The sequence below is a fragment of the Anoplolepis gracilipes genome, unplaced genomic scaffold (assembly GCF_047496725.1).
Source record: "Anoplolepis gracilipes unplaced genomic scaffold, ASM4749672v1 Contig23, whole genome shotgun sequence".
Lineage (NCBI taxonomy): Eukaryota > Metazoa > Arthropoda > Insecta > Hymenoptera > Formicidae > Anoplolepis > Anoplolepis gracilipes.
The window spans coordinates 12,481-37,059 of record NW_027328674.1 but is presented as its reverse complement, the minus strand read 5'-3'; the positions used below and the strand labels follow the sequence as shown (position 1 = coordinate 37,059).

The following is a 24,579-nucleotide window of genomic DNA, read 5'->3' as shown; positions in this document are numbered from 1 at the left end:
CGAGAGGTGGAAGAGGGCCAATTTGGTCCTCTTGCAAAAGGAAGGCAAGGATATGGAGACCCTCTCGTCGTTCAGGCCCATATGTTTGCTCGACGAGGCTGGCAAAATCCTGGAGAAGATAGTCGCCAATCGCCTCGTCGAGCACCTGGAAAGCATCGGGCCGAACTTGGATGACCGGCAGTACGGCTTCCGCGGTGGAAGATCAACCGTGGACGCAGTACTGAGGGTGCGCGCCTTTGCGGAAGCCGCGGTGCGGGAGGGCAGGGTGGCGATCGGCGTGTCTCTTGACATCTCGAACGCCTTTAACACCCTGCCCTGGAGATGTATCCAAAGAGCCATGGCCCGCTTCGGCGTGCCGGGATACCTCCGCCGGATCATCCAATCGTACCTCAGCGACCGCTCCCTACATTACACCAACAGGGACGCGGTAGAGGTTACGAGACGAGTGGGATGTGGAGTCCCACAGGGGTCGGTCCTCGGGCCACTCCTGTGGAACCTGGCCTTCGACGGGGTGGTAAGGACGGCCATCCCCCCCGGCTGCACGGTCGTCTGCTACGCGGACGATACGATCGTGTTAGCCGAGGGGGAAAACAGAAGGGAGGCCTCGGCCCTGGCCACGGTAGCGACGGCGTGTATTACGCGGGCTATCAAGGAGTTGGGCCTGAGGGTGGCGCCCCAGAAGACGGAGGCAATCATTTTCCGGCCAGGTGCTAGAAGTGTGCCGCCGAGCCTTCGGGTTATGGTGGAGGGGGTGGAGACGAAAGTGGGAAATACCCTTAAATATCTGGGGTTACTGCTGGACGGTGGGTGGCGCTTCGCCGCGCACTTTGCCCAGTTAGTTCCCCGCCTGGAGAAAGCAGCTGCCGCGCTGGGCCATCTATTCCCGAACCTGGGAGGCCCTGACGGTCGAGTCAGGCGGCTGTATGGATGGACGGTTCACGCTATGATGCTGTACGGGACACCCGTATGGGCCGAGGATATCAGCGGCAACCGGAGGACCCTGGGCACGGGGTCCAAAGGAAAATGGCATTACGGGTGGTACGTGTTTACCGTACAGTGTCATTCGAAGCGGCGACTGCTTTGGCGGGGATTCCTCCCGTGGAGCTTCTCGCGAAGATGTACACCGATGTGTACCGACGCATGCGAGGGCTCCGGGAGGCGGGGCGGAACATCGTCCCGGGCGAAGATTGCGGAGAGGCGGCAGCACCATAGAAAGATGCTGGAACGGTGGAAGCAGCAGTTGCTCTCTCCGTCTGGCAGAGCTGCGGGGCGTAGGGTGGCTGAGGCCATAGGGCCTCACTTTGAGGCCTGAGTGGAAAAAAGGAAGGGGGGAATGACCTTCCGTATGACTCAGGTGTTCACGGGGCACGGCTGCTTCGGCGAATATCTGGACCGTATTGGGTAGGAGACTACGGGCAAGTGCCACCACTGCACCGACCCCCTGGACTCAGCGCAGCACACCCTGGAGGTGTGTCCTGCGTGGGTGGAAAGCCGGGCGGAATTGTCCACGGCCGTGGGAGAGGATCTCTCCCTCGTAGCCATAGTGAAGGCTATGGTAGAAGGGGAGGATAAATGGAGGGCGGTGGCCTCTTTCTGTGGAGTAGTCTTCAGCACAAAGAAAGAGGCGGAGCGAGAAAGAGAGAGAGAAGGACGAGAGAGACGCCGGGGGAGGGAAGATAAGACCCCTCCTCCCTCTCCCCCGGGAATTCGGGCGAGAACCCCCAACAGCAGACCCCCACCCTTGGAAGCCGACCCCCACTAGTAAGTGGGCGGTCGGACCAGGGGGCCGGAGCAGGCAGTGGGGTGGACAAGGAAGTAGGACGAAAATGACGATAAAGGGGGGGACACGATTATCCCCCCCCATTACGTCTCTGGTGTGGGAGAGACGCAGAGCCGGAAGTGGGGTAGGAAACGGACATTCCACCTCCGTCTACTGCAATCTGGGAAGGAGAAGACCCCGGTTGGTATCCCGGGGTCGTAATAGGGAAGGGACGCTCCTGCGAGTGCTCGTTGGACCCAGGTCCAAGCGTGTGTGTGTACGAGACGGGCAGGAGGAGGGAAAGTGCCGATGGCGAGGCCCTCCTTTCTGCATAAACCGTCTGGGAAGGATACCCAGGGGGGGTTTTAGTGGGTATTCCGGTGCTTCCTCTATAGCGCCGGCGAGTCCCACATACCCCGGCCAACCAATACCAGGCCGGGGATGCGTAAAGGCATTTCCCCCTCGTAACAAAAAAAAAAAAAAAGGTTAGGTTAGGTTAGGTTAGGTTAGGTTAGGTTACCTCCCTACTCCTTCCCGATGATGCGTCACCTTGACATGGTGGGGAGGCTCTGTCCTGAAGCCCGGGAAACCGGAGTGGAGAGATAGCTAAAAGCGCATCTTTAGCCGGATTTCCTCTTGGACCCGGGCTCGGGCAGGATGCATAGCACCGGCATGCATACCTGGGTGTCGGACGCGTACGAATCGGTTCCTGCTACAGACGCGACGGTCGCGGCGGAAATGATGGTGAACGCCACATAGTACGCCGGGGGCGAAAGCCCTTAAGCCGGAGCGTGGCTGGGCGGGGGTTGAGGAGTAACAAAGACACTACGCGAGGGCCTTAGCGTGCCCGCCTGAAGAGTGTCCTCCCTTCCGGAGGAGTCCTTTTCAGAAGAGCCGATCGGATGGAGAGGCAACCGATGCTGATCGGGCTCCCCGGGTGCCGATCCTGAAGTGAGGCTTACGCGTCGCAAATCCCAACAAGACGGGAAGCGAGCGGTCGGGGCGCGGCTTCTTGGAGGGAGGCGGATCTACGGGTGCCGACGAGCCTCCTGGGACGGTCGCGCTTCCGGGCCATCTCGGTGTCGGGGGATCCTCCGGCTCTTCGGGGACGGCGGGTTTGGCCGGCATCGCTTTGGTCGTTGTAGGGTAGTCGCCACCCTACGATGCAGGGTTCGGGTAGGACCTCGACCTGTTGGCTTGACAGCAGGGCGAGGTGTCAGGGGGTCGCTCATCTCTGATTCGGGTCTTGGTGGTGGGTGATGGAGGGATTTTCGGCTGGATCCGAGTCCCAAAGTCACCAAACACCGCAACAGGGGTCCTCTTTCCTCTGTATAGGAAACTCGAAAGACGGATCGGTTGACAGGACGCCCGATGTAGGTTGAAGGACCGCAGTCCCGATGCTATACACGGTACGCACAGGGGTCCGCCTTCCCCCTCGTATAAAAACGCGGAGGCGGGGACACGGGTCAGGAAGCCCGATGTGGGTTGAAGGACACTACCGTCCCGATGCTACACACGGTTCGAGCTGGGGTGCGCTTACCCCCTGTACAAAACACGGAGACGTTCGGGGCAGGATGTTGATCGACAATGCGATAACATCCTGTGAAATGGCTGGTGCCTGACCGGGGGAAACCGGTTCGCGTTGATTGGGGCGTCGTTGCACCGAAGACCCCTCCGAGCCAAGTGCCGTTGGGGCTAGTACGTGTCTCGACTCCTTCCCTGGGAACTCGTCCAAGGGGAAGGGCTCTGCTGGATCGGGAACTGGAAGCGGGAACCTGTTAGTAGTGGAACCCAGAAGGGGTTCTGCGAAACCAGGGCCCTGCGGAAGCTTCTCGTCAAGGTGGGGACCCATGAAGCGCGGCCGGACCGCCAATACAGGAGTCCGCCTAGTGGTGATTTGTCTTGGCCACTATAATAACCGAAAGACGCACGCGAATGGCTACCCTTCGAGGGTGGACACCGGAGGCAAGAGTGTGAGCCAGGGGTGTCACCCGGGGGATGCCAAAGAGGTGTCTGGTCCGGGCGAGTTTAGGGCTAAAAGGGATGTCGCCCCGGTCTGGTCAAACGGCACGGCCCGCACGACCGTGTACGCGGCCGGACCACTATGGTATAATTAAATTATTCTATTATTTATTTTTTTTGAATTAATATGATAAAATTTTTATTTTTTTTTTATATTTATAATTTTATTAATAAAAAATAAAAAAATTATATTTTTTTATAATTCATGTTTTATTTTTAGATTTTTATTTTTATTTAAATTTATATTTAAAGATGATATTTGAATTAGGGTGAGAATATTTATAGGGTTTGATTTTTATTCATTTTTTTTATTAGCTTTAAGGTTTTGAATTTTAGCTTTAATAAAAGTAGTTATTCAGTTGGAGGAGAGGAGTGGTAGGCTAATTAAAATAAATTATGAGAAAAAATTGTTAATATTTGAAATTATATTATTAATTTTAATTATTTATTTTTCTTCTATAAATTTAATATTATTTTATTTAATGTTTGTGAGTTAAGATTAATTCCTATGTTTATTGTCATTATTTATTGAGGGTTAAATTTTGAACGAACCTCTGCATCTTATTATTTATTAATATATACAATATTTATTTCTTTGCCTTTATTAATTTATTTATTTGAAATTTATAAGCATAATATAACATTTGATTTTAATTTATTGATAAAAAATATAATAATTAATATAGGATTTTGAGATTATTTAGTTTATTTTATAGCATTTTTTATTAAGCTACCAATTTTTATTTTTCATGTTTGGTTGCCTAAGGCCCATGTTGAAGCGCCTGTTTATGGGTCAATAATTTTAGCTGCTGTTTTATTGAAATTAGGGGGGTATGGTTTATTACGTTTTATTATAATATTTATTTTTCAAAGGAATAAGTATAGGTATGTAATTTTTAGAGTTGGGATTGTAGGAAGGTTGTTTATTGGTATTTTATGTTTAGTTGAAATTGATATAAAAAGTTTGGTGGTTTATTCTTCTGTTGTACATATAAATGTAATAATATGTTCAATATTAACAATAATAAAATTAGGATTTATTAGTGCTTATATTTTAATAATTTCTCATGGCCTATGTTCATCAGGTTTATTTTTTATAGTGAATTTATATTATGAGCGATCAGGGAGTCGGTTGATTTTTTTTAATAAAGGAATATTAAATATTTTTCCGTCTTTAAGAATTTGATGATTTTTATTATGTGCTGCTAACTTTTCTTTTCCTTTTTCTTTAAATTTTTTTAGAGAGATTTTTATAATTAGAGTTTTAATTAGATGAGAGATATCTGTTATTATTTATATAATAATGATTTGTTTTTTTAGGAGTGCTTATTCATTATATTTATATTCATATATTCAGCATGGATTTAATTATTTTGAAGAAAAATTTTCAACAATTTATTTATATAAAAGATTATATGATTATTTTGATTCATTTAATTCCTTTAATTTTAATAATTTTAAATTTAAGTTTAATACATTAATTTTTTTAAATAGAATTTAGTTTTGTTATATTAGTCAATATAGATAATATTAATTATTAATAAATAAGTAATGTTTATTATTTATTTATTTTATTATAATGTCATTATTTAAGTAGTTTAAAATAAAATATTAATTTGTGAAATTAGTGATATAAAAAAAATTTATCTTAGATTATTATAAATTTATTCATTTTTTATAATAATTATTTTTATGTTATTTTTTTTTATAAGATTATATTTAAATTTAATAAATTTAAGATATATAATGGAATGATTATTTTTTAATTTTAATTCAATTAATGTAGAATTTTATATTTTATTTGATTGAGTCTCATTGTTCATTGGGGTAGTTATATTAATTTCTTCAATAATTATATTACATAGAATAATTTATATAGGCGATGACATATTTATTGATCGGTTTATTAAGTTAGTAATTATATTTGTTTTATCAATAATTTTAATGATTATTAGCCCTAATTTAATTAGAATTTTATTTGGGTGAGATGGGTTAGAATTAACTTCTTATTGTTTAGTGATTTATTATCAGAATTATTTATCATATAATTCTGGGATAGTGACAGTCTTATGCAATCGAGTGGGAGATATTGGGTTATTAATAAGAATTGGATTAATATTTACATTTTGAAGTTGGAATTTAAGTTTTATGGAAAATTATAAGTTAATTTTAAGAATAATTGTTTTAGCAGCAGCTACAAAAAGTGCTCAGATTCCTTTTTCTGTTTCATTACCAATAGCTATGGCCGCCCCGACCCCAGTATCAGCCTTGGTTCATTCATCAACTTTGGTTACTGCAGGGGTTTATCTAATAATTCGTTTTAATAAATATTTAATGAATAGGGGCATTGAGAAAATTATATTATATATTTCAATTTTTACTATATTTATAGCTGGGTTGATGGCAAATTTTGAAAATGATTTAAAAAAAATTATTGCTTTATCTACTTTAAGTCAATTAGGGTTAATGATAATAATTTTAAGTTTAAGATTTAATTTTTTAGCCTTTTTTCATCTATTGACTCATGCAATTTTTAAGTCATTATTATTTATGTGTGCAGGAGTTATAATTCATTTAATGAATAATAATCAGGATATTCGATTATGTGGTAATTTAAATGAGTTTATTCCATTTACTATAATAAGATTTTATATTTCTAGATTAGCATTAATAGGAATTCCTTTTTTAGCCGGATTTTATTCTAAAGATTTAATTATAGAAATTATCTATTTAAATAATATTAATATTTTTTTATTAATAATAATTACTTTATCAATTTCTCTTACTGTGTCATATTCTTTACGATTGATTTATTATATTTATTTTGGCTCATTTAAAAATTCAAGATTTTATTATTATAAAGAAGATAAATTAATGAATTTATCGATGTTTGTTTTATTAATCTTAAGGTTAATTAGAGGATCTATATTAATGTGAATATTTTTTTTTGATAATTACTTTTTATATATGAATGTAAATGTAAAAATAACTACAATGTTATTATTATTTGTGGGAGTATTATTAAGGTTGATTATGTCTATAAAAAATTTAATTAATATATTAATATTTAGTTATTTTTTTAGATCTATATGATTTATAAATTATATATATATATGAATTTATAGTCCTATTATAATTTGTAGATTAAACACCTATAGGATAGATAAGATATGGATTGAATTTATGGGAAAGAAAATTATTTATAGGATAATAAATAGATTAGTAATTAAGATAAAATTATTTAAAATTTATATATTTATTTTTAATTTCAGTATTAATTTTATTAATTATTTTTTTTATTAGTTAATTAATTTTTAAAGTAATTTATATTTAAATAGCTTAAATTTCGTAAAGCATAATATTGAAGATATTAAGATAATAAGATTTTATTTTTAAATAATTTATTTATAAATAAAGAAAAATTTATTATTTTTATAATGAAAATATAAGGTTTTTATTAATTAAACTATATAAATGAATAAAAAAGAAAAATTAACTAGAATTTTTTTATAGATTCAATATAATTATTAACAATAATTTACCTCTTTTTTGGTTTTAGTTAATAATTTTTAATTAGATATTTATTAAATTTATGAAATAAAATGAAACCTTTCATTGAATGTTGAGTTAGAAGCTCAAAAATATTATTATTTCAAAAAATAAATTTTATTCGATGTGGTTCTTTTAGATTAATTGAAATTAATCAAATTTTTAGGTCGAAATTAAATGTAAATATTTACTTTAAAAGAAAATTAAGATTTAAATATTAAGATATTTAATTTTTAATTGCAATTTAAATGTTATTTATGTTTAACTAAAATCCTGAATAAAATTTATCAAGAATAAAAAATAAATTTATAAATGTAAAAAAATTATAAATTTTAATTAGTTTTTCAGTCAATTGATTTTTCTAAATATTCAATGATTAGGCCAGAAATTAGAATGAAAATGAACAATAATGAGGAAAAAATAATAATTTTATTTATAAAATATATGTAAATTAATGGGATTAAGAGAGTAATTTCAATGTCAAAAATTAAAAAGATTAAACTAATTAAAAAAAATTGAATTCTAAATGGGAGACGAGAATTAGATAGAGGATCAAATCCACATTCAAATGGTGAGATTTTTTCTCGATTTGCTAATGATTTAGATGAGATAAGTAAATTAATTAATAAAATTAGAGTTGATAGAATAATAAAAAATGTAATTATATAAATAAAAGTTAAAATTATTTATATTAAAATTTTTTTAATTTTTTTAATTGGAAATTAAATGTAATATGAATATACTATATAAATTTATAAAATAATAAATTAATTTAAATTAAGTAATATTTTAGTATCTTCATCAATAAATAGAAATATATAAAAATAATCAAACAACATCTACAAAATGTCAGTATCAGGCTGCTGCCTCAAAACCAAAATGGTGAGATTTTCTGAAATGAAGAAAATTTATGCGAAGCAAACAAATTGAAAGAAATAGCGTCCCAATAATTACATGAATTCCGTGAAAGCCTGTAGCTAGAAAAAAGGTTGACCCATAAATAGAGTCAGCAATTGAAAAAGGTGACTCGAAATATTCAATTATTTGAAGGGAGGTAAAATAAATCCCAAGTATAATTGTTAATAAGAGGCTTTGATATCTTTCATTAAAGTTTTTATTTAAGATAGAATGATGCGTTCAAGTTACTGTTATCCCAGAGGATAAAAGAATAATAGTATTTATTAGAGGGATATCAAATGGATTGAATGGTTTAATGCCTAAGGGGGGTCATAATTGACCAATTTCTATGGAAGGGGCTAAAGCAGAATGAAAATAAGCTCAGAAAAAGGAAATAAAAAAGAAAATTTCTGAAATAATAAATAAAATTATCCCTAAGCGAAGGCCAATATATACATTAATTGTATGAGATCCTTGAAATGTTGATTCTCGTGTTACATCTCGTCATCATTGATATATGCATAATAATGTGCAAGGAATAGAAATTATAATTAGATAATTTAATTTATGAAATCATATAATTATTGAAATTAAGTTATTAAATAATCTGAAAGAAATAATAATAGGCCAAGGTCTAATTGATACTAAATGAAATGAATGATTTTGATGTAATTTTGTCATAATGATAATACTATAAAATTTGATTATAATTATTTATTATTTATTTATTTGAAATAGTAAAAATTAATTAAATTTCTCTTCTATATAATGTAGAAAGAATGGAAAACACATAGGCCTGAATAATTGATACAGATAATTCAAGAATAAATAATAAAAGTTGAGAGGAGATTATAATTAAAAAAATTAAGAAATTATTAATAATTTGCCCAGAAAGATCCTAATAATGATAAAAGTAAATGTCCTGCAATTATATTTGCTGTCAGACGAATTGCCAACGTGAGAGGCCGGATAATCAGACTGATTGATTCAATAATGACTATAAATGGTATTAGAATGAAGGGAGTTCCTTGAGGGGTAAGATGAGAAAAGAAATCATTAGTGTAATTTAAAATTCTAAATAACATTATAGAAATTCACAGGGATAAAGATAAAGAAAGACAAAAACTTAAGTGACTAGAAGATGTAAAGATATAGGGGAATAAGCCTATGAAATTATTTACAATAATAAATAAAAATAAACTAATAAAAATAATTAAATTAGAATAGGAATAATTAATTAAAATTTTAAATTCTTTTATTAGAAAATTTAATAAAAAATTAAAAAATATATGTAAACGAGAGGGGATAAGTCAATATTGATATGAAAAAATAAGAAAAATAATTAAAGTTCTTAATCAATTTAGAGAAAAATTAATTCTAGTTGAGGGGTCAAAAATAGAAAATAAATTTATTATCATTTTCAAATTCATTTTTTAGGATTTGTTAAAATTATATTATTATAATAATTAATTTTTAAGTTGATAGGATAAAAATAAATAATGCTTAAAATCATAAAAAGTGAAAATATAGATAAAATTAACATTATTGCTCATATTATCGGTATTATGTGTGGTATAAAAGAATATTTTTGTGGGGGTGAAAATATTTTTAAATTGACAATTTAATGTTTTTTAATATTAAACTAATTCTTTACATTAAAAATAGGGTGTTAGATCTATTATAATTTGACTTAAAAAGTCAAAACTTACTTTCAGTCATTTAATGAATGTAAAAATTATATTTTATATTTATTAATTATTCAATTAAAATAAAAAAAATTAGTTAAAAGGTAAGAAGTCAGTCTTTGAAGTTAGGAAAGTTTGTTGATTCAATAACAATGAGTATAAATGTATGATTTATACCACAAATTTCAGAACATTGGCCAAAAAAAAGACCTGGTCGGTTTATAATTAACATTGATTGATTTAGTCGTCCGGGTGTAGAATCTATTTTAATTCCTAAAGATGGGACTGTTCAAGCGTGAATTACATCTATAGATGTAGTTAAAACACGAATGGGATAATTATATGGAAGAATACAACGATTATTTACGTCTAATAGACGAAATTCATTGGGGTTTAATTCATTAGTAGGAATTATAAATAAATCAAATTCAATATTTAAAAAATCTGAAAGTTCATACCTTCAATATCATTGATGTCCCATAGATTTCAGGGTAATTTTATTATTAAATATCTCATCAGTTAAATATAAAATTTTAATTGATGGGATGGCAATAAAAATTAAAATAAATATTGGAAAAATAGTTCAAATTAATTCAATAGTGTGGCCTTGAAGTATAAATCGGTCAGTAAATTTATTATTAATTATTGAAATTATAATAAAAAGAATTAATAAAGTAATGAAAATTAAAATTATTATAGTAAAATCATGAAAAAAAATTATTATATCATATGTAGGTGAATTAGAATTTTGAAGGGAAATTATTCAAGTATTTATTTTTAATAAAAGAATTTATCTTTATATATAGAGTTTAAATCTATTGCACTAATCTGCCATATTAAAATTTTTTAAAGTTGATAATTTTTAATTAAATTGAAGGAATTTCATTATATCTGTGATTAACAGGTGGTAATTTTCTTAGTCATTCTAATGAAGGATTAAGATAGAATATATTTAAGACAAGACGTTTAGATGATAGGGATTCTCAAATTAAATATATTAAAAAAATTAATCTGATGATAGAAATTAATGAACCAATTGAAGAAATAATATTTCATGAGAGGTAGGTGTCTGGATAATCTGAGTATCGTCGAGGTATGCCTCTCAGCCCTAAAAAATGTTGTGGGAAGAATGTTAAATTTACACCAACAAATATTGAGATAAATTGAATATTTAAAAAGTAATTATTTAAAGAATATCCTGTAATAAGAGGGAATCAATGAATAAATCTTGCAATAATGGCAAATACAGCTCCTATAGAAAGAACATAATGAAAGTAGGCAACAACATAATATGTATCATGAAGAATAATATCAATTGAGGAATTGGATAGTATAATTCCAGTTAATCCCCCCATTGTGAATAAAAAAATAAATCCTATAGCCCATCAAAGAGAGGAATTATAATTAATTTTTGTACCATGAAGTGTTGTAATTCAACTGAAGATTTTAATTCCTGTTGGAATTGCAATAATTATTGTTGCTGAAGTGAAATAGGCTCGGGTATCAACATCTAGCCCAATAGTAAATATATGATGAGCCCAAACAATAAAGCCTAAAAATCCAATTGCTATAAGAGCATAGATTATTCCTAAGGCACCAAAGGTTTCTTTTTTTCCTCTCTCATTTATGATAATATGGGAAATTAGCCCAAATCCTGGGAGAATAAGAATATAAACTTCGGGGTGACCAAAGAATCAAAATAAATGTTGATAAAGAATAGGATCACCCCCTCCTGACGGATCAAAAAATGAAGTATTTAAATTTCGGTCTGTTAAAAGTATTGTGATTGCTCCGGCTAAAATTGGGAGGGATAAAAGTAAGAGAATTGCTGTAATGAGAATTGATCAAACTAGAAGGGGTATTTTATCAATTGCGAGATTTTTATGATGTATATTTAAGATTGTAGAAATAAAATTAATAGCCCCTAGAATAGAAGATATTCCGGCAATATGAAGAGAAAAAATTGTTAAATCTACTGAAGGACCATTGTGAAATGTATTAGAGGCTAAAGGGGGATAAATTGTTCATCCAGTCCCAGTTCCATCATTAATAAAATTACTTAATAAAAGTAGAGAGAGTGAGGGGGGTAGAAGTCAAAAACTTATATTATTTATTCGAGGGTAGGCTATATCAGGTGAACCAAGTATTAGAGGGACAAGAAAATTTCCAAATCCCCCAATTATAAATGGCATAACTATAAAGAAAATTATAATAAATGCGTGTCTAGTAACTATTGAATTATAAATTTGATCATTATTAATTAGTGCATTAGATGATCCTAATTTTAAACGAATAATTATTCTTATAGAAGATCCGATTATCCCAGCCCAAATTGCAAATAAAAAATATAGAATGCCAATATCTTTGTGATTAGTTGAATAAAGTCACTTATTCATAGTATATTTTTATTGATAATAAAATTATTTACTAAGTTTAAGTGAGATAATAATAGATATCATGTCTGATTTAAGTAATAAATTGTAAATTTATTTAAGAAAATTTTAATTTTCTGATATTACATTAAATGTGTTATAAAAATAAAAATTTTTTATATATTTTATAGTTTAACTAATAAGAATATTAAATTGCAAATTTAAAGAAATTTTTAATAAAAAATTAAAATATTAGAATTTTTAAAATTTAAAAATTTTTAAAAATTTTATTGTGTAAACTTTGAAGGTTTAAAGTTTATAAATTTAACTTAAAATCTTAATATTTAAAATTTATTGATTAAGTGGGGTGAAAATTATATATCTAATTTTAAAAAATTGTATACAAACTAAATTGAAATTATAATTAATGAAAAGATTAAGCTTAAAATCATGAAAAAAATAAATAATCTATATGAGTAAGAAAATTTATATATGTATATTGGTTTATTAAAAAGCTTAATTTTAATTGAATAAAAATATATTATTAGATTTATTAAATTAATATAAACATAAATTAAAATGAAAGAATTTAAAATCATTAAAATAAAAATAAAGTAAAAATTTGAATTTAATAAAAAAATATAGACTATAGTTCATTTAAAAATAAAAAACGTTAGTGGGGGAATTCTGGCTAAATTAAAAATTAATAACAAACAAATTAAATTAAAATTAATTGAAGGAAAGTTATTACTTAAAGAAAATCTAAATGAAATTTTAAAATATATAAAAATTATAATAATAATTAATGGGATAAGTGTATAGAATATTAAATATGAAAATCAGATTAGGGTTTTAAAATAAATTAAAATTAATATTCATCCGGTTAATTGAAAAAAACATTAGGTTAATTGAAGAAAATCTTAATAAAATTTTAAAATTTATTGAATTAATTATTTTAAAGGCGGAGATAAATGCAGATGTTAAAATTATAAAATATAGTAAAAAAATTGGAGAGTTAATAAGTGAAATTATGTATAAAGGAATAATTTTTTGAATTGTTAAAAAAATAAATAATGAATATCAATCTAAAAAAATAGCAACAGAAGGGATTCATGAATGAAATGGGGGGATCCCTAATTTAATTATAATAGAGATAAAAAAATTGATTATAATAAAATTTATTTGTATATATATAAAATTATTAATAATTAAAGTTAACATTATTATTAAGGAAGCTAAAGCTTGAATGAGATAATATAAAAAAATAATTTTTTTATTTTTTAATTTAATTGATAAAAAACAAATGAATAAAAAATTATTAATTTCCATAATAAATCAAATTATTAATAAATCGTATAAAAATAAAGAAATAAAAGAAAAATAAATTAAATAAGACAATAAAAAAAATTTTATGAATAAATTATGATGCATATAAATAAAATTAATTTTTTAGTTGTATTAAACTTTGAATAAATATTGAATATTAATATTATATTTTAATGTATTATGAAGCATAAAAATTTTTGAAATTTTTTGAGATAGTTTAAATCTATTAAATATAAAAAAATTAATTTAAATGAAAACATATATAAATTATGTATGATTTATTCTATCAAAATAATCCTTTTATCAGGCATATCATTAAATAAATTTTTAGTTATTAATAAAATTTAAATAGCAAAAATAATTAATTAAATAAGAGAAAGATAAAATTTCTATATTTAGGGTATGAACCTAAAAGCTTAGAGAATTAGCTTTCTTACTTTAATTAAATAAATATAAATTAGTATAATATTTTTGAAAATTGACTATTAATCATTAGTTAAAATTAAATATGATAAGTAAATTTAATTTAAAAAAAGGTTATAAGTAAATTTAAATAAATAATTTAAATTAAATTTGTATTAGTAAAAATAATAAAAGAATTTATTAAAATTAAAGTAGTTATAAAGATTAATTAATAAATTAAATAATAAAATATTATAAATAAAATTATTATAAAAATTGATTTTTTTAAAATAATTAGGTATTATAGAATTAAAAAAGAATAATTAGTTAAAATAAAATTCAGAGGGAGAGAGTAATTTTATTTAAATTTAATAATTGACTATTTTAATTATATGTATTTATAAAAAAAAATATATTATTAAAATTAAAATTAAAAAACTTATCTATAAATAAAATAATTAATAATAATTAAAAATCTTATTTATATAAATTTAAGGAGAGTATTTTATAGAAAGTAAAAAAAATTAAAAATTTAAGTTTTTATTTATATATACATTAATATTATTTAATAATTATTATTTAATGTTAATAAAATATTTTAATTATTTTTATAAATATATAATTAATTATATATATTTAAAATATTTAATTAACATTAATTATTTAATATTAATTAATTAAAACTTATTAATCATTATTTTTAATTTAAAATATTAAAAACCTAAAATATAGAAAAAAAAAATTATTTATTAATAAAATATTTTAATATATTTAAATAATTATTAATAATTAATAATAATGATAATAATATAAAAAAGGGGGGGGGGGAATATTATTTAATTTTTTTTTTTATGTATATTATAAATTAAATTTTATATTCATATTAAATTTAAATTTAAATTATTTTCATAATTTGTTTTTAATAATTAATAAATATAATTACAAAATTAATTTTTTTTTTTAATTTATTTTATAATTTAAAGTATAAATAAAATTTTAAAAAATTATATAAAATTTAAATAATTTAATAATATATAAATTAGTATTTATAATAATTAATTAAATAAAAATTTATAATAGAAAATTATAATTTATTATTAATAAATAAAGTGCCAGCAATTGCGGTTTATACTTTAAATAAAAATAAATTTAAATAATTATATATAAATATAAAATATATAAATAAATAAATATATTTAACTAATTAATTTTTTTATGGTGAAATATGAATAGATATTAAAAGTTAAATAATTTTATTTAAATTAATAATAAAATTAAAAAAATTTATATAATAAATTAGGATTAGATACCCTATTATTTAAATGAAAATAAAATATAATTAAATATTAAATGTTAATCATTAAAAATAAAAAATTTGGCGGTATTTTATGATTTAGAGGAACTTGTTGATTAATTTGATAATCCACGAATAGAATTACTTAATTTAATTTTTATATATTGTTGTTGAAAAATTATATTAAAAGATTAATAATTTAAAAATTTAATTATAATTATAATTCAAATCAAAATGTAGAATAGTTAAGATTTAAATGAGTTACATTTAATTTAATAAGGGGGATGGGCTAATAAGGGGGAGGGGAGCACTTGGTGGAGACATCCAATCCCCAACCATGCCCCCCTCTAATGTCATCTTCTCCTTTGAGGAGAGGGCGACTGGATTGTCCCCCCTCAATTGCTCGTCAAGGCCTTAGCTTCATTGTCAGTGGGGGTAGCCGATGCAAGGAGGGACCCAAGCTCCCATCGGAGTCACTCTCCTTCTCCTGTTTCTCCTCGCTGCTGTCATCTACAACAGCCGCTGCAGCGGCCGCAATCGCCGCTTCTGCCGCCGCCTCTTCTTGTCGGCGTATGCGCTCGGCCGCCTCCTTCTGCGTCATAACTTGTTCGCAGAAGAAGGCAATCGCCTTCCAGGATCTCTCATCACCCAACATCTTCGTAACCATGGTTGGCAACGAGAGGTCGTTGCCAACCACTGAACAGAGATCACGGCGCAGCGTGTCCCACGCCGGACACTTCTCCAGCGTGTGCCGCGCCGTGTCTCTCACCTCCTTACAATGGTGGCAGGCCGTGGTACCTTCCTTGCCGATTCGATACAGGTACTCACCAAAGCACCCATGCCCGGTGAGCACCTGTGTCATCCTAAAGGATACCTCACCTCGGGCCCTGTCTAACCATTCTTGTAGACAGGGCCGGACGGCCTCAACGCGGGTTCTTTAACCCGCAGTCTTCGGGTCAGATAGGTGGGCACTCCATCTCTCCACCATAGACCGCTGGGCGTGGATCCGGATGGTCTTCTTGACCCTGGCTGGTAGAGGGCCATGACCCCTCCTGAGCCCCCTTTCCCAATTATACCGCTCCGCGTACATTGCGGTCAGGAACTCCAAGGGGGGCGAACCCGCCAGGACCGTGGCCGCCGCATGGGACACCGTGCGGTAGGCCCTTATCACCCTCACGGCCATGCTGCGCTGTATGCGTCGGAACTTGTCCTTTGCATAACGCATGGCCACGAGATCCGTCGCCCATATTGGGCATTCATACAGGGCCACCGCATTTACGGTGCCCATGTATATACGGCGGACTCAACCATCCAGTCCCCCAAGGTTTGGCAGGAGCCTACCCAACGCCGTGGAGAAGCGCTTCACCTTGGGGCAAGGACATTGAAGTGGTGTCCAAACTTCCACTCGCCGTCCAGTAGGAGACCGAGATATTTAAGCCGGTTCCCCACCGAGATAGAAGTATCTCCCACCCGGATATGAGTCCTTGGCGGTTTCCCAGAGGATTTACTGTGAAAGTAAAGAGCCTCGGTTTTTTGAGCCGCCACTCTAAGACCCATACCAGTGATGCTTTGTACCACAACTGCCACCGCTGTCTCGGCCTTGGCTGCTGTATCCCCCAGCTGCTCCCCGCGGCCACCACTAATGTGTCGTCTGCATAGCAGATGGCGTGGCAGCCACGAGGGAGAGGAAGGCAAAGGACTCGGTTGTATGTGAGATTCCACAGTAGGGGTCCTAAGACTGACCCCTGCGGAACCCCGCATCGAATTTCCCGTCGGCATTGGAGTCCGTCTTGTGTGACGAACTCCAGGCTCCTATCCCGGAAATATTGTCTGATGATCTCCACAAGGTAGGGAGGGACCCTGTATTGCAACAAGGATTGCATCCATTACTCTATCCCAGGGCAGGGCGTTGAAGGCGTTTGCGATATCTAGTAATACCGCAAGTGCCACCCCGCCCCCTTCCACGGCTTCTTCCGTGAGGGACGTAACACGACTAATCGCATCCACAGTCGAACGTCCCTCGCGGAAGCCATATTGCTCCTCGTGGAGACCACCCTCTCGGGATATATGTCGAACAAGTCGTTTTGCAATGATCCTCTCAAAGATCTTGCTGACCTCGTCCAGCAGGCATATTGGTCTATATGCCGACGGGGTTCCTTCTTCCTTGCCTTCCTTGGGGAGCAGGACCAATTTAGCCTGCTTCCATTGCTGGGGGAAAGCGCCATGTCTGAGGCATTTATTAAATATGTACCTCAGATGTTCTCCCAGAAAGTCCAGTGCCCAGACTCATATCTTTCCAAGCACGCCGTCAGGGCCAGGAGCTTTTCTTGATCCTATTCTTTTGACGGCGCGCTGAAGTTCGTTGCTGGATATCTCCTCGTCCTCCTCTAGTTCATAAGGTCCCCCCAGGCCGGGACCCCAGTTGAGTGTGGACTCCTAAACCACTAGCGGGAAGAGGGTGTCCACAACATTCCTGAGGACGGGAGTATCCAGGGATTCCGTGACGGGGGGCGTGTCCAGTTCCTATACTTATTCAGAACTATTCTGTATGGACGCCCCCATGGGTCCGTGTTGAGGGATGACAGTAGCTCATCCCAACAACTGGCCCTGGACTTCCTGATAGTGGCGCTAAGGGCGCATCTTGCGGCCCTATAGGCAGCCAAGGCCTCCTCTCGGATCTCCGGGTTTCTTCTTCTGGGAATACGAAAGAGGGTGCGTCGCGCCTGGACAGAGGAGCGCCTTAATTGCGCTATTTCCTCCGTCCACCAATAGACGGCGTGACGTGGGCGGAGGACCCTGGCGCGTGGCATGGCTGCGTCGCAGACTTCGCGCATAACGCCCCGCAACCATTCCACATCCAGGTTAATGTCCCGCCTTTCCTCTCCCTCCGGGATACCCCACAAAATGGTCATTAAGGCCTCTTCTAGTTTCTTGGGGTCCAGCTTTGTGAGGGTCCACCTACCTGTGTCCCCGCCTCGAGGTGGGTGATGTACCCAGTAATGCACGGCGTCCAGGACAAATTCAATGTATTAGTGGTCCGAAAAGGTTTCCCCTCTCGAGTCACCCACCACGCGCCATCCTCGCACCATCCTCTTGGCCCCCTTGGAGCCGATCGTTATATCCACGATCGACTCCTCTTGGGGCCAGACACATGTGCTCACTCGGCCTTCGTTAATAACGTGAAGGCCGAGCGAATTCACCCACCTCACCAGGGTAGTTCCCCTGGTGTCCTGCCTCGACTCACCCAGTGCCGGAGACTTGACGTTAAAGTCTCCAGCTATTATGAGTGGATCGGCAGGGAGTATGTTTCTGACAACATCCCCCACCTGTTCAAGGAGTGAGTCAAACTGGGCAGGACTTCAACTAGGGGGGACATAGCAACTAATTATTGTTGTGGACCCCCACTTTGCTGCAACATATCCGTTCCCCTTTCCAATACATTTGAGAGGGGGGGTGTTATTTGTTGCAGCACCGACCTCGATTGCCGCCGTGCTTCTTGCATTCCCCAGCCACGTAAGCTTTGCTGAGATCTTATAGGGCTCAGCAACAATGGCCAGCCCGATGCCACGCTCAGCCAGGCTCTGATAAAAGAGATTCTGTGCCTGACTGGCGTGGTTTAGGTTAGCTTGGAGGAACCTGACCGCCATTTATTTTGGGTGATCAAGCTCCTCCGGCTTTGCCTCTATCTGCGTACCCTCCCCATCATCTTTCGGCAGAGGGGTATCCTCGGGCTTTTTTTTAGAGCCTTTCCTTGGTACCCTCTGCTCGAGGGGTTCCCCCTCTTATCACCCCCTCTTTATCCGCGAGGACCTCTCGCATTCGGCTCGCCAACGCATCCGCCTTTTTTTTGTTGTCCGGACCCCCAACCTCAAATAGTTGGACACCGGTAACTGCCTTTCTGGCCTTCAGGCCATTAATTTCGAGACTGGCGAGATCTATACTGTCCATCGCCAGTCTCAGATTCTCCTTGTATTGGCCGGATGGGCATGTAAGCACCATCGCAGTTGTACGGGGGACTCTCCTACGTCCATTTTCCCTCCCCTCTTTTTTGGTTGGGAGGGAGGATTGGACGTCGCAGGCTTAGGTTGAGGGCCCTGTGGTTTATTGCCTGGCTCCTTTGCCTTCGCCTTAACATTCGTGGTTGCCGGAGCCCGATTGTCACCTTTTTTGGTGGTTTTTTTGCGAGCTTTACGCTCTACCACCTCCGACCATGTCTCCTTTTTCCCTGTGAGCGGGGGAGGCGAAAGTGTTGTCTTTTCGGTGGGTTTCGCCTTACCCTTGAGGGCTTGTGTCTGCCCTTCGACAGGGCCTTGTCGGCCCCTTTTGGGTTTGGAGAAGGCAGCTTTTCCTTTTTTTTTGGGAGGCGGCTGGGGTCCCGCTTTCAGTGGATCTTGCCCTCCGCGGGCCTTTTCCCCTTTCCTCCTCCTCTTTCCACCCTCTCGCGGTCCCTCCGTTTTTGCGTCAGGGGCCGTGGGAGCGGGTCCCACGTGATTCTGCTCTTGTCTTCCCCGGGGATTAGAGGCCTTAGCCTCCTCTCCAGCGGTAGACGGGACAGGAAGCGGAGCCGGAACAAGCTTTTTTGGAGCAACCACCGCTCCAGAGAGCCTTAGCGTCTCCATCTGCTTCGCGATGGGATCCAGGAGTGCTAGAACTGCATCCTTTTGGTCCATCAGCTCATTATATTTTGCCCTCAGCTCCTCGGGCAGATTCGGAGGGAAGGCCTTCGATGGCCGCGGTACCCCTTTGATCGTCGATCCCGCCTGTCTTACGGGACCTGTCCTTGCCGGGGGGACTGCTGTGTCCATCTTCATATCCTCCCTTATATCCTTTTCCCCCTGTATAGGAAGGGGAGAGGGGGCAGTCCCTCCCGCTAAACAAGGAGAGGTGGGATTCCGATAATCCTCCTCATCCGACCTCACCACCAGCCTCTTCCTTCTTGTGTTCTTGGGTAATGTCCCTAGATGAGGAAGAGTATGGGGCGGGTAAAAATACAAGGGGAGGAAGAGGAGCTTTCTAGTTCGCACCTCCCTTTTCAACTCCGCATTTTCCTCCCGGAGCTTTGTCAGTTCCTTACGGAATTCTTTAAGCTCAGGGTTCTCTCCCTCCCTGATTTGTCTGGCCATAACTGTTGTAGCTGCTCTCAGCAGGACTACAGTGTCTTTGACCTTCCTGACCAGAGACCCTTTCATTCCGTTGGAGCAGTCCGCCACCTTATATAGGATGGTGGAATGCTCCATGAGTTGCGCCGCAATTACCTCGGTGGATTCCAGCAAGAGCAACTCTTCCATCTCCTTTTCATCGTTGAGGAGACGTTTCCACCTCGCTGATTTAGAAGGATCCGGAAGCAGCGACTCTGCCGCCCTTCTATCTCTCTTCTCTTCTTTTCTGCGTCTTTGAGCTTCCTTCTTTTTTTTGGCGCCTTCCGACATGTTTGCCGATGACCGGTTGATGGCCTTTGCCCCGTTTCTCCTTTTGCTCCTCGACTATATTTTCTGCCACCGAACTGGTGACAGAAATATTGTCATTCTCCTCTGCGATCTTATCGCGGATCTCCTCGCCATCTATGGAGTCTGCCTCCATATTCTCATCATGAGCGGAAGTCCTCTCCTTCTTGAGCCAGGAATGGTTGTATCCCAGCACACGTGCAGAAAAATCTTCCGCAGCTGGCCTGACCTCGTTGTCCTTCGCACTCATCAACGGGGATGGAGGGGGGTCATGCCTCATCCCACTCGTGCTTGGAAGTGGGTTCTCCATCGTCCCTTCGGTTTCCTTCCGACGGGTGAGGGGGAGTTGGAAGTTAACATCTTCAATCCTAGTGATGCGCAACTTCTCCATCCTAACCACGTGTTCTCTGTTTGTTGCAGAGGCTAACCTCGCACTGCTCCTGTAGGGAACCTGACGTGGACGCGTTGGCCTAAGCGTCATCCTAACCGAAGAGGAATCTTCGGATATATCGCCCGAACGCAACGGACAGGTGGACCGCGACCAGATTCTTTCCCCAGCGTTTTTTCCCTCCTCGTTGTTATTATTTTTTTTATTTATAATATTATTTATTGATGGGTCCATTTGAAAATAATCCCACTTTCCCCTTGCAGCTCTCCATTTATTTATTTAGGGGATCTCTCTATCGATCCTTTTCGGTCATTTCTTTGAACATCGATTTCAATGTTTAAAACATTTTTTTCGTTCCGCGGCCCTCTTATGACTGGTCGGGCAATTATTGCTTTATCTTTATAGGAGGTAAAGACGTGGAGCCGACAGTGCGTAGCGGCGTTATTTGTTTCTTTCTTAAGATTATGCAGCTGTATTTGTCGATTTATTCATTTAGAGGATCTCACTATCGGTCCTTTTCGGTCGTTTCTTTTGACATCGTTTTTAAATAATGTTTTAAAATATTTTTCGTCGCGCGATCCTTTTTATGATTAGTCGGGCGATTATTGCTTCATTTTCGGGAGGAAAAACGTGAAGCCGACAGTGCGTAGCGGCATTATTTGTTTCTTTCTTAAGATTATGCAGCTGTGTTTGTCTGTTTCGTTGTTTAGAGGATTTCGTTATTGATCTCTTCCGGTATTTGTTTAGATATCGTTTTTAATGGGTCTAAACATTATTTAATGGTAATGGTTCTCTTCTATTGCGCGACCCGTTTTTTGTGACCGATCGGACGATTATTGTTTATTTCGTGGAGGGGGGGGGGGAAACGTGGAGCCGACAGAACGTAACATATTTATTATTTATATTTATAGTCAAATATACATGATAATACCCACCCACTGTGCGAAACGTTATTCTTCAGCGCAAACATCCGTACTGTCGGCGTATATGTTTTCATTTAGCAAAAATTTTATCTCACGCTTTGTCGTATAGATTTGTAACCGAATATTTGTATCGATTTCATCGTACGACAACCACTTACGGCGCTCGAGAAAGCACGTGGGGACGCGATTTTTAATAATTTTTAGCAGCCTTACATTGACGCTTGCAAAATTACGCCAGAAATACTCCCCTCCTCATTACGGTTTGCGATATTACAAATTGCTCGCAGTACTTTGAATAGTTTAGTATCGCATCAGTTGTCCGTACATAAGGTTGTGCTAAAAAATGTGCTCCACAAAAGAAACCAACAAGATGAATTTTTACATTCCGATTGAGAACGGTGAAATTTAATAAAAAAATGTAAGTTTTATTTATTTTCTAAATATTATTTTTTAATATATATTTTAATATTTTATATAGCGTTTCATCTCATCGTGCGGTTTGCATACTTGGTTATACCTTAACCCCGACATCTTACAAATATTTGGAGATTGGAATAAGCGTTGGAGCTATGTCTTATGTGGAATTGATACTTGGTGATAACCGAGGCAATCGAGTAGTATTGCCTATCGTACTCTGGCACTTATTGATGCAGAAACGTACAGACATTGAACGATATGTACAATTGACTGAAAGTCAGCCATTATAGATCTGCGATCTATCTATCCAAATGATTAAATTAAACGGATCGAGGATTGTTAAATTAACATTATCTAATAAGTCTTTGTATATGCAACCTTAAACATTATTACATTTATTCAATTTTGAAAATTATATCGATCATATGCATTCATGGTTGTGTCAAAATACACATCTCGTGAATAAAAAGTTTAAACAATTTTGTAACGTTTTGCAACGTAACAATATTATTAATGTAAATGATGCTGTGAAAGCGATTCGCGAGGTTAGGTTAGGTTAGGTTCCTCCCCCCGGTGCAAACAGTTGCACCCCCGCCCACACCCTTTCCCGACCAGGATGCAATTCGCATCCTTATTAGAGAGGAAGTGGCTCGGGCTCTCCATGAGAAGCCGAGTTACACTGGAGAGAAAGATCCCAATAGGGTTCCCAAGGTGGGAGAGAAAAGGGAGACAAAGGAGAAAAAGGGACAGGAGCAGGAGTGGAGAGAGGTAAAGAAAAAAAGGAAGTCGGGGAAGGGTAACGGAGAGGTCCGACCCAGTAACACTGAGGGCGGAAAAGATGGGAAGGAGAGGAGAGGGGGTGGCGATAAGATCAAAAAAGATCTACAAGACAGCCCTCTGAGATGTTTCAGGTGCCTCACAATGGAGCATCTGAGCACCTCCTGCCGCTCTGGAGTGGACCGTGGTAACAGGTGTTACACCTGTTAACCGGTGTGGTACACCTGTAACACCACTCCATGGTGGGATGCAGATCGGCCCCCAGGTGCCCCTTATGTGGGGACCTGGGGGTCGACGACGGTCATACTCTGGGTGGGGAGAACTATGTTCCGTCCCCCCTCGAGCGGAGAATAGGGGGAGGTGGAACACACCTCTCCCTCTGTCATCCCCCAATAAAGGGGGATGACGGTCAAGTGGGGGAGTAGGAAGGGGTAAGACATAGTCTTTTCCCCTCTCCCCCACGGGGCAGTGAACTCGGGGGGTCTTTTACCCTCCTCGCCCCAAAACGGCTTTCAATCAGGCCATTAGCGGGGGCGGTGAGAGTCATATTCTCACCTCTCCCAGGGGTCAAGGGGAAGTGGGTGCGGGAACACCCACTCCCCATTGCACCTTGGCCCCAGGGAAGGCGGCGGGGTTGCGTGGTGGTCCCGCAACGCCGCCGTTAATGCGCCACTGAAGTTTCTCTCAGTGACGCATTAAAAGGCAGGAATCTCTTCCGACCATCTGGGGGAGAAAGGCGGGGGTGGGTCCTGGTTGAATGCTAACGCGACACCAGAGCCCACCCGCCAACCGCCGAGAGGACCACCGTCTGGTTTTAGCGGGTATACCCCGTTAAATAGGGGAAGTACCACATACCCCCGGGGAGTTCCCGCCTCTCGGGGGATGCGTAACGCATTTTCAGACGAAAAAAAAAAAAAAAAAAAAGGTTAGGTTAAGTTCCTCCTCGTCGTGCGCCACCTTGTCGTGGTGAGAAGGCTTAACCCTGAAACCCCATGGAACACCCACACGGCTCCGGCCAAGTTGGGATAACTTCCGAGGTGGAAGGGGAACTAAGAGCGCACCGTACCCTTAGTAAGGGTACAAGGGGAGCCCAGCGATTCCCTTAAGGACTGCGCCCACCCCCTTGGGGGTGGTTTAAAGCGCGAACCCAATCGCTGGTAGGGGTAGGCGGCCCTAAGTGCAATCGCCCGGTGGTACGGCACCGTTGGGGGAGGACTGCTCCTCGCCCGTGACACACTGCTGGGTGCTCCTGGCACATAAGGGTTTCCGCGCGTGTGGGTGTTCCCGCCGTGCGGCGTCCCTCGGGGGGATGTGGGTGCTGGTA

At 37.5% G+C, this 24,579-nt stretch overlaps 2 protein-coding genes and 3 pseudogenes across 2 annotated transcripts; 1 reads left to right on the top strand and 4 right to left on the bottom strand.

The window, feature by feature from the left end:
* The first annotated feature begins 5,557 nt into the window (after window positions 1–5,557).
* On the top strand, window positions 5,558–6,874 carry LOC140675892 (NADH-ubiquinone oxidoreductase chain 5-like; annotated as a pseudogene).
* A 1,233-nt stretch (window positions 6,875–8,107) lies between these two features.
* On the bottom strand, window positions 8,108–8,908 carry LOC140675899 (cytochrome c oxidase subunit 3-like; annotated as a pseudogene).
* A 2,585-nt stretch (window positions 8,909–11,493) lies between these two features.
* On the bottom strand, window positions 11,494–12,284 carry LOC140675898 (cytochrome c oxidase subunit 1-like; annotated as a pseudogene).
* Window positions 12,285–16,243: 3,959 nt separating this feature from the next.
* Window positions 16,244–16,594, bottom strand: LOC140675897 (uncharacterized). Its single transcript, XM_072910512.1, has one exon. The coding sequence runs from the start codon at window positions 16,592–16,594 to the stop codon at window positions 16,244–16,246; it is 351 nt and encodes a 116-aa protein (XP_072766613.1).
* A 74-nt stretch (window positions 16,595–16,668) lies between these two features.
* LOC140675896 (uncharacterized) lies at window positions 16,669–18,218 on the bottom strand. Its single transcript, XM_072910511.1, has 3 exons — window positions 17,836–18,218; window positions 17,197–17,533; window positions 16,669–17,118 (listed from the first exon to the last, which is right to left on the bottom strand). Exons 1-3 carry the CDS (start codon window positions 18,216–18,218, stop codon window positions 16,669–16,671), a joined length of 1,170 nt encoding a protein of 389 aa, XP_072766612.1.
* Window positions 18,219–24,579: the final 6,361 nt, after the last annotated feature.

Bases quoted from the DNA above. Each gene is read 5' to 3' on its own strand.
- LOC140675896 (XM_072910511.1), bottom strand. From the start codon at position 18,218: ATGACCATTTTGTGGGGTATCCCGGAGGGAGAGGAAAGGCGGGACATT. The intron at 17,534-17,835 runs GTATAGGAACTG...TAAATGCCTCAG, and splicing joins TACAGAATAGTTCTGAATAA to ACATGGCGCTTTCCCCCAGC. The intron at 17,119-17,196 runs GTAATGGATGCA...TTTCCGGGATAG, and splicing joins ACGCCCTGCCCTGGGATAGA to GAGCCTGGAGTTCGTCACAC.
- LOC140675897 (XM_072910512.1), bottom strand. From the start codon at position 16,594: ATGGGCACCGTAAATGCGGTGGCCCTGTATGAATGCCCAATATGGGCG.